We start from the raw sequence: 10,631 nt of genomic DNA, 5'->3' as shown, positions 1-10,631 counted from the left end.
AGAGCGCTGTCTCTAAATATCCAAAATAGTCAGGCCGCTTTTTAAACCTACAAAATGGCGGCACCCTCCGGACCCTCCGGACCAGCAAAAGTCCACAACTCAGCCGCCTTTCTCTTCACCTTCTCCGTTTGTTCCTCAGCCACAGTGCATAGTCTTTCATGCAGTCCCTGGCTAGTAGGGCGATTTTTGGGTTAATTCTTAGGTCCTACCTCCACTTGGGAATCTCCAAGCCATGTCGTCTGTGCTGTCAGGGTCACTCAGTCCGCTGCCAGACCACAGCTCCATGTATCTCCTTTTTTGGTATTTTCACGCAAATTCTTCTGCTAGTTGGGGTCCCAGAAGGTAGGTGGGAGTGGGGATGGCCACACCTCTGTTCACCAAGCGGGTGTAGGGTGTAGTAACCAGAAGAATGTCGTACCTTTTCAGTCTTGCAGGCCCCGAGTGTCCTTGGGGTTGCTGGAAAGCAGAACGTGTTCTTAGTCCACTTTTGTATCCTTCCCTTCAAGGTTCAGGGGTCCAAGATTATCTTCTGTGTCTGTGTTCATTGGTTTCCTTTTTCTTTGTTGAAGAGGTCTGTGCAGTCCTTGTGCCTAGTCCTCCATCTTGCCGGAACTCCCCCATAGAATTTTTGAATATTGCAACTTGAGATCTAAATTTTTATTTAGTTCTTTCAGTTTGAGAAATACCAAGTGTGTTCTTCCCTTTTGGTTTTCTAACTCCAGATCTTTGCATATTTCATTATAATAATTGGTTTTGTCTTATCAAGCTGCTCTTTGAAATACTCTTTTCAACTCTTTTAATTTGTTATTTCTTCCATTTGCTTTAGCTACTCTGCACTCCAGGACAAGTTTCACAGTCTCTTCTGACATCCACTTTGGTCTTTTCTTTCTTTCCTGTCTTTTTAATGACCTTTTGCTTTCTTCATGGATGATGTTCTTAATGTCATTCCACGGTTCCTCTGGTTTTCAGTCATTGGTGTTCAGTGCATCCAATCTATTCTTTAGATCGTCTCTAAATTCAGGAGGGATATAGTCAAGATAATATTTTGGCTCTTATGGAGTTGTTTTAATTGTTTTCAGCTTCAACTTGAACTTGCATATGAGCATTTGATGGTCTGTTCCTCAGTCAGTTCCAGGCCTTGTTTTGGCTAAAGATATTGAACTTCTCCATCACCTCTTGTCACAAATTTAGTCAGCTTTATTCCTGTGCACTCCATCCGGTGACGTCCATGTGTATAATTACCGTTTGTGTTGTTGAAAAAAGGTATTTGCAATGAATAAGTTGCTGGTCTTGCACAATTCTATCATGCAATCTCCAGTGGTATTTCTACCAGCAAGGCCATATTTTGCAACAACTGGTGATTTTTCTTTGTTTTCAACTTTTGCATTCCAGTTGCCAGTGATAATCAACACATCTTGATTGCATGTTCAGCAATTTCAGACTACAGAAATTCGTAAAATTCTTCAAGTCATTCATCTTTGACTTTGGTGGTTGGTGTGTAAATTTGAATAATAGTAGTATTAACTGGTCTTCCTTGTAGGCATATAGATATTTTCCTATCACTGACAGCATTGTATTTCAGGATAGATCTTGATACATTTTTTTGTGATAATGAATGCCACGCCATTCCTCTTCAATTTATTGTTTCCGACATAGTAGAGCATATGATTGTCTGATTTAGTATGTCCAGAATCCATCAATTTCAACTCAGTAATGCCTAGGATATCAATCTTTATGTGTTCCCTTCAGTTTTCACAACTTCTAATTTTCCTATATTCATACTTTGTACATCCCGTGTTCTAATTATTAGTGCATTCTTGCAGCTGTTTTTTCTCATCTTTAGTCATTACACATCAGCAAATGGCAGTCCTGAAGGCACTACTCTATCCACATCATTAAAGTCAGCTCTACTCTGAGGAGACAGCTCTTCCCTAGTCATATTTTGAGTGTCTTCCGACCTGAGGGGCTCATCTTCCAATGCTATATTTAACATTGTTTCAGGACTATTCCTGAAGTTGTCCAGTAATATATCAGATAGTGTTTCACTGGTATTCATAAGTATTTTCATTCACCAACTCTTGAAAAGAAGATGGCCTTTTCCTTCTTCTGAGTCTGCCTTAGCCTGGAAACTCCGTTGAAGCCTGTCCACCATAGGTAACCCTGCTTGCATTTGAAATACCGATATCATATCCTCCAGCCTCATAACAACATGTAAGCCACCACACTACGACAAACTAGCAGACAAGTCCGTGTCCTTTAGTTGTTCCAAACTGTTCTGCTCACTTCCTGGTCTCTCTCAGTCTTTCTGAACCCACTGTGCTGCCTTCTCTTTCTCCTTCCTGGTTCCCTCCTCTGGTCGCTGGTTCAGAACCCACCTTATGCCATCTTCTCTCTCTCTTTCTCCTTCCTGGCTCCCTCCTCCAGCCACTGGCTCTGACCTCGCCTCGCACTGCCTTCTCTCTCCTGCTTTCCTCCTACAGCCACTAGCTCTGAACCTGCCTTCAGCCACCTTCTTTCTCTCTCCTTCCTGGTTCCCTCCTCTTGATGCTGGGTCTGAACCTGCCTTTGTTCACATTAAATTTTCTAGCTGTAGATCCTTCACCTCCCTTTTGGTCTAAGTTGTCATAGAATGACTTCATTTTTTCTTGAATTGCTTTAGAGTCTATAGGTATGACGTTCTTATAGCAATCTTGCACACACATAAAAGCTTCATTTGCAAAATGAGGCAGAAAGGTATTTCATAAAATGTGAAAGTTTTTTGTGCCTCCTGGAGTAGGTACAGCAATAGCTTCATGAATTTCTTTTTTTTTTTTTTTTACATTGGTCATTACACTGGATTAATTTATCTTGACATGGCATGCAGCTGCACCTGCAAACCTCAATGTGTAGTACATTCAAACAATTTAATATTTTCTTGTAATGTCATGACTTTTCTCTGCTTTTTGGAAACACTTCTAACATCACTAGTGGCATTTCATATGAGTCCTGTGGTGTTATTTAAGCTTTATGGTATTGTGGTAAACATGATAAAAGATCACTTCTTTCTGTGATACCAATTTCCTGGAGAGACAGATTACTCACTTGGAGATGATGAGCATCAAATGGTGTTTTAAGGGATGCTATCAACACTTGATCTTACTTTTATATCAACAGGAGGTATACTATGGACTATAATAAATTTTATGTAGTTATGATTCAATACTGCATCTCTATATTTGTTAATAAAAGGAGCTCTGGTAGCACAGTTCCTAAGGTATCTGACTGCTAACCAGAAGGTTGGTGGTTCAAACACACCAGCCACTTCGTGGAAGCAAGACTGTGCAATCTACTTCTGTAAAAATTTACTGCCTCAGAAACCCAGTGGGGGATGTTATGAGTTGGAATTGACTCAATGGCAGTGGTTTTGGTTTGGTTTATATTTGTTTATATTTCTTTAGACTGCAAATTGTAACATGTGTGGTCTCTGTGTATAGGTTTTGGTAAATTTTAACTTTTTACAATGCATTTGTGTAAATTTTATGACTTATGTTTTATTTTCTGTGCAAAAGCATTAAATTATGTGGATCATAACAAATTATGAATAACATTGAGAAGAATGAGAATTCCAGACCACTTGATTGTGCTCATTAGATACCTGTACATAGACCAGGAGGCTGTTGCTCAAACAGAGCAAGGGGATACTGAATGGTTTAAAATCAGGAAGGGAGTAGGTCAGGGTTGTATCCCTTCACCATACTTATTCAATCTGTATGCTGAGCAAATTCGAGAAGCTAGGCTATATGAAGAACGTGGCATCAGGTTTGGAGGCAGGCTCATTAACAACCTGCGACCTGCAGACTACACAGCTTTGCTTGCTTTAAGTGAGGTTGACTTGAAGCATTTACTGATGAAGATTAAAAACTGCAGTCTGCAATGTGGATTGCATCTCAACATAAAATGAAAATCCTCACAAATGGGTCAATAAGCAACATCACGATAAATGGAGAAAAGATTAAAGTTATCAATGACTTTGTATTACTTGGTTCCATAATCAACACCAATGAAAGGAGAAGTCAAGACATCAGATGATGTATTGCACTGGGAAAATCTGCCATAGAAGGCCTCTTTCAGGTGCTGAAAAGCAAAGATGTTCCCTTGAAGACTAACGTGCGCCTAACCCAAGCCATGGTATTTTCCCTCTTATGCATGTCAGAGCTGGACAGTGAACAAGGAAGACTGAAGAAGAGTTGATACTTTTGAATTATGGTGTTGGCAAAGAATACTGAAAGTAACATGGACTGCTATCCAAAAAACCAAACCAAACTCACTGTCGTTGAGTTGATTCCGACTCATAGTAACCCCTCCTTGGGTTTCCGCGGCAGTGTCTCTACAGAAGTAGATTGCCCAGTCCTCCTTCTGAGGAGTGCCTGGTGAGTTTGAACCACCAGCCTTCTGGTTAGCAGTCAAATGCCTTAGGCACTAAAGAACTAACAAACCTATCCTGGAAGAAGTGTAGCCAGAATGCTCCTTGGAAGCGAGAGTGGCCAGACTTCGTCTTGCCTACTTTGGTCATGTCAGAAGGGACCATTCCTTGGAGAAGGGTATTATGCTTGGTAAAGTGGAGGGTCATTGAAAAAGAGGAAGGCCGTCAACAGGATGGGCTGACCCAGTGGCTGCGACGATGGACTCAGGTATAGTAAGGATTGTGAGACTGGTACAGGACCGTCAGTGTATCGTTCTGTTGTGCGTAAGGCCGCTATGAATCAGAGATGACTTGACACACACAAAAACAACAGCAATTCATTGAGTGCACTGATATTTACTATGGTTATCCCCTCTTGGTTGATTGACCCTTTTATCATCATATAATACCCTTTTCTCTTTAACTGGTTTTTACCTTGAAGTCTGTTTCATCAGACTTACATTTATCATATTGCCACTCCTGCACTTTATTGGTTGCCATTAGGTTGATATATATTTTTAACATCCCTTGATTTTTTATTTATTTTATCTTTGTGTCTAAAATGAGACTTTTGTAAGCAGCTTATCAACAGGTCTTCTTTTCTTAATTTCTCGTTGTGTGAGAGTATCCTAAGTTCACCATAGTGTTTGAGGGGTAACTTTGCTGGGTACGTAATTCTTGGTTGGTAGCTTTCCCCCCTCCCAGGTTAATTTTTTCTCATACAAGCTGGTCTCATAGGATTTTTCTTTAAGTGGGTTAATGCCTTCTTCAGTCAAGGCAGTTCTTATCTTTTGTCCTTCTAGTGTGTTATCTATTTCTGTAATTTTAGTGTTCATCTTCTGCATTTCTAATCATTGGTTTATATGATTTCTGACCTTGCTGTTGTTTATTTACCCTTTCCTTGAGTTCTTGGAAGGTCCTATATCCTTATCAGATAGTTCTAATACTACCTATTTTTCCTTGGAAAAGTTTCCTAGTTCTTTATTTTGTTCACTTGCTTCCGTTGTCTTATCCTGTTTCTTTGTATGAATTGTGTGTTGTCTCCAAGACATTTTGAGGTCATTGTTTGTATTTGTTGAGTATGTGTTGGTTTATTTCACCCTGGTTTTTTGTTTCTCTTTGATTCAATATATCCATATGGGTGGAGCTGGTGTGCTTCTTTGGTTGTTAGCTTGGTAGCATTGGAGCTCTCCTCAGCTGTCTCTAGGTTTGTGGAATATTTGATGGGAATATGGGTGCGGGTGTCTATTTTTTTGTGGAGACAGCTGTGGTTGGGATGAGTAGATGTTGTCAACTGTCATTGATTGAGTGGTGCAGGAACCACTGATGGTGCTTATCCATTGGGTGAGGTGGATGGTGCAATAGATATGGCTGACTAGTGGAGAGTTAATGTCCTTCTCATTGAATTCCTCCCCATCTGTGTACACTGTGTCCTTATCTCTGGGTGTATTCCATGAAGTTGTTTTCTCCTCGTCTGCATTCCAGTGCAACACGTTGCCTGGTTCCGGCTTCTTTTCTCTCCCTAGACACTAACCTCCTCTTCCATTCCCCTTCAAATCAGCACACAGCCTAATTCTTTATCTTCTTATTTGATGCTTAGACAGAATTCCAGGCTCAATATTTGTATCTGTTTCCACTTGGTTTTTCTGCTCTCTGTTATAAAGGGCTTGGGCAGAGTGTGTTAGCAAGATGCCACCTTGTCTCCGCATCTCTATGTAGGTTTTTAAAATAAAAAAAGCAGTATTTACAAAAAATTATGCTAATATTTTGATTGGGTTTGCCTTGGGCTTGTAAGTGTATTTGTAAGGAATTAACATCCTAAAAATACTGAGTCTTCCAATTCATGAAGATGTTATAACTTCTGTTTGTCGTCTTGCATTTCCTTCATTGGTGTTTTGTACTTTTCAATATACATATCCAGCATTTAGGTTGTTAGATTTGTACCAAAGTATTTAATTTTTTGTAGTGCTATATTAAATAACATGTTTTATTCAATTTTGAATCCCAGCTGTTCATTAATAATGTCTAAAAACACAGTTGATTTTTGTTTATTAATCTTGTATCTTGTGACCTTGCTAAATTCCTTATTTAGCTCTAGGACTTTTTTTTTTTTTTTTTTTTATTGTGATTTGGGTGAAAATTTACAGAGCAAATTCACTTTCCATACAGCAGTTCACATATACTGTCTCATGACATTGACTACAATTTATCACAATGCAACAGCTCCCCTTCCACTTCCTCCCAATAGTTACCTCTTCCCTGTGTCCATCCCTCCATGTACTCCTGCCTCCTGAGCTGTCTCCCTGTGCATAAACAGCCCTTCTTTCTCCCATGTTTGTTCGTTGTCTCCAAGGAGTGTATCTACCTCAGGTAAATGTTCAACTCCTTTGCCTGTCTTTTGTTTGGCTGGAAGCCACAGGTGTGGGTTCAATTCCAGACTTGAAGGGTAGCTAGGGGCCGTAGTCTCAGTGGTTCCACCAGGCTATATCAGACCAGCAAACCTGGTCCCCTAGGACTTTTTTTGTTAATTCCTCGGGATTTTCTATATAGACTCTTGGGCAGTTTTATTTTTTTCTTTCCAATCTGTATACATTTTATTTCTTTTTCTTTCCCTGCATATGACATAGGGAATTGGGTGTGTCTCATGGGGCTACCTATGAAGAAAGGCACTTAGAAATCTTTTTGCTAAAAACATAATACTGCATCCACGTACAGTAAACATGCATTCAGTAAATAACTGATATTATCTAAACCAAACACAAATCAGATTTCTTGTCATCACTTTTACTGTAGGCCAGATTTGTATTTGTGTCAATGTAATTAACTGTTAAGTAGTTCCAGTGAAACCAAGAGTTTTGAGTAAACCCTCAATTTTTAGGAAGCAAAACATTAGAGTAAAACAAATTGGTTGAAAATTGTTAACTAGAAAACAGATCAGAATTTTTTATTTTTGATGTCCTCCAATGGTATGATCTTAGGAGAATGGACTTTAGGACCATGGTGACACAGGTTTCAGTCCTGGTTTTCCACTTAATATCTCTGGTTTTGATAAGATTTCTTTTTTCTAAGTTTCAAATTTCTTGTTTTTAAAATGAAAGCAATAATATTCCTCACGTTAATGCTGTCAAGGATTAAATGGCATAGCACCTTTCAGAGAAGGAGAGGCTGCAATTATTACATTCTGATGAAAGCAAGTTCTCACCTTTACTCCTATTCACGTGTTAGATTGAAACCTAAACTCTTAATGCTCCTTTCAGGATAATTGGAGAAATAATGTCTAGATAGTGATAAGATGGGCTCTGTCCAGTGGCAGATCAGACTGTCCTTTTCGGTTTAGGCAACAGCAGCAAATTAGGTCTAACTCAGTGTGAGGGCAGACCCCTTGATGGCAGGATCTGAAACATGGCAACACCTGCCCTCAAAAGATGGCCATTTTGACCTGTTTGTTACTCCTGAAATAGTTGGAATACAGCTTTCTGGAGTATTTTTCCAATATCTAATAGCCATTTGTTGAGAACATCACAGAGCAGACACCCAGTTGGTTTGGTCCTGCAACCATCTGCTTGGGCTGGGAAGTGTCATTGCTTCTGCAAATAAGAACTCAGGATGACCTGCAAATTGGGGAAAGAAATTCTGATGTTGATATATTTATTTCAGTATTTCACCTATGGAATGTACTTTATCTTCAGGCTATGTGTAACAAAAGTCCTGAAGTAGAAGAGCTGAAATCCATTATTGAAAACCTGCAGGAGAACCAAGCTCGGCTCCAGAAGGAGAAGGCAGAGGAAATTGAGCAACTCCATGAGATCATTGAAAAACTGCAAAAGGAGCTCTCTCCTGGGGGACCCGTGACCCCTGAATTCAGTGACAGTCCATCCAAAAGCCTTCAAACTGAACTAGAGCAAGGGTTGCTGGGTGTCCATGAGGTGGTGGCTGAGAACCTGACAGAGCCGAGCCCCCACACGCAGGCTCTGCATGCAGAGCTGGAAGCAGCACTGATGGGCAAGGCAGCACTGAGCCAGCTGTTGGAAGAACGGGAGCATGAGCACCGCCAGGCCCTTGAGGCCCTGGGGCAGAGCTTGCGGGCTGCTGAGGATGCTGCTGCCTGCCAGCTGGCTGGGCTGAAGCACAGTATGGCCCTCAAGGAGTCTGCACTGGAGGCACTGACCTCCCGCCTGACCGAATTTGAGGACACCCTAAGGAAAAAGGAAGCAGTGATTTCAGAGAAAGATCTAGAAATCAATGCATTGAGCAAGCAGAAAACAGCTCGCCTTATTGAACTGGAAGCTTTGCTGGCGGCTGTGTCTAAGTTCAGGTGTACCTTGGAGCAACAGCCTTGGGCTGAGACAGCTGAGCCCCCAGAGCTGCAGGTGCTGCGGGCACAGTGTGTGCGTCTTGGCCACCAGCTGCAGATGCTGAGCCAGCGGTTCCTACGGTGCCAGCGGGACCTGGGCCAGCACCAAGGCCACAGAGAGAGTGGCACCGGGTATGGGGCCCCCAGGGGCACAGTGGCCTTTGAGAGTGTGCATGGCAATGATTCAGACCAGAATATAGGCAGCAGGCCGTCACATACAGTGCCCCACTGCCGGAACCCTCAGGTAGGCTTTCTCCTTCCTTGGATGTTGTGGGAGGTGGGGTGGGGTGGAGTTCTATGTAGAAGACTTTGGATTATTTTTTTATTCTCCTACTTTTTAAGAAATTTTAACACGATTCTTCTTCACCATTGAAACAGGAAGCACAGTTGTCTGTGGGTGGCTGTGAGTGGGAGGTGAGTGTAGAGCCATGGCTGGTTGAGCCCCAAGACTAGTGCATGGCTCCCATCAGCATGATGCAGTGAGGCAGGTCTTGCCGTCAGTGCTGCTAAATCTCTCACAGCCCTGAGTGTTGTCAGCTTAAGAGGATGTCATCCTCTGGACGATGGGAATTGTCAGTGGTGCCAAGACGACTGTGTCTAAACTTCCTGCCCTACTCTGGGTCTCAGTCTGGGGTCTGCATTTTCATTTGCATCCTCAGTTCAGGGCTTTCAGGCTAGTTTCCTTCTGGAATGGAAGCCTGTTAGCATCTGGATTTCATGCTCCAGTTGGCCTTGAACCGCCTTTACTCTGACATCATCTGCCATCCTGCTTCCAAGTGGCGTTATGTCTTTGGTATCAGGCACTTGCTGCAGGGGCTGGGTGCTACCAAGGACCATAGACTTTTGGTGCTGTGTGCTTGGACCTGTGTCCACTTGGGACAAAGGCAGCCACAACCTATGGAGAAGTACCACAGCTGACCCTTCTGACCTCCAAGTGCTTGTGAGCAGTATGGTCTGGGGTCCCATGGGCACTGTGATCTGGGGCATGCCTGGCCACCCAGTAAGACCTCAGCGTTCCACATGCAGTATAGTCTGGGGGTCTATACTGTGGGTGGTGTGATCTACATGCAGCACCAGCCCTATCCCTACCTCACTGCACAGTTTCTCAATTAGGCTCAGCTCTAATTCTGATGCATGTCGCTCTTGATTTCCCCATTACCACAGAGCCCTACAAAGGACCATCGGCAGCCAGCTGCAGGTTGTGAGGCTCCGGGAGGTACAGGTCTGTTGGAGCAGGAGAATGTGATGTCAGTGCTGTCCACCTGCCAGAAACAGCTAGCATCTGAGCTCCTCCTGGTGAGAGATGAGGTGAACTTGAGCAGAGAAGATGGTCGTGGTCGGCTGCGATGGGACAAGGTACTTTGTGCAGCCCTTAGAAAGGCCTGCACATCCAGGTTCATCCATCCCTCTGTTGTTAGTACAGGAATAGGCTGACAAAAAGAACTGGGTCTAGCAGCAGGCCTGTCCTAGAAGGGGAGTTAGGAAATGATAAAGTGTCATTTTTAGGACATGTGGTCACAGATGGAGTTGGTGTCCTCTAGGCTACCGTGTGATGCTGTACCACTCTCTGTCCATTAGTGGTTTGAGATCTACACATGTTGTTTAAGATACTCTAGGAAGCACACATTTGCTGTAGTTGAGTCAGCTTTTAAAAAGTGAATGGCCAGTCGTTTTCCCCTTATAATGAGTAGGACTTAACTACTCCAGGGCTTACCCTGGATTTTCCTGTGAAGACAGAACTGCCTGTGACCTCACTCAAGCTCAGGACCTCTGTCACCAGTGCCTGTTTTGCTTTTAAAGATTTCAAGACTTTTTGAACCCTAGGCTTTTCTTATA

The 10,631-nt window shown here is 42.5% G+C and overlaps 1 protein-coding gene across 1 annotated transcript in view; it reads left to right on the top strand.

Moving 5' to 3' along the window:
• Positions 1-10,631, top strand: part of PCNT (pericentrin) — a 248,093-nt gene that overhangs the window by 163,665 nt on the left and 73,797 nt on the right. Inside the window, 2 exon segments of the mRNA XM_007948706.1 lie at positions 8,131-9,039; positions 9,960-10,151. Coding sequence (XP_007946897.1) covers positions 8,131-9,039; positions 9,960-10,151 — 1,101 coding nt within the window.

This window comes from Orycteropus afer, unplaced genomic scaffold, assembly GCF_000298275.1.
Source record: "Orycteropus afer afer isolate SDZICR_OR568_19922 unplaced genomic scaffold, OryAfe1.0 scaffold00219, whole genome shotgun sequence".
NCBI lineage: Eukaryota > Metazoa > Chordata > Mammalia > Tubulidentata > Orycteropodidae > Orycteropus > Orycteropus afer.
The sequence above is the reverse complement of the archived record's forward strand: the minus strand, read 5'-3'. Positions and strand labels throughout refer to the sequence as shown.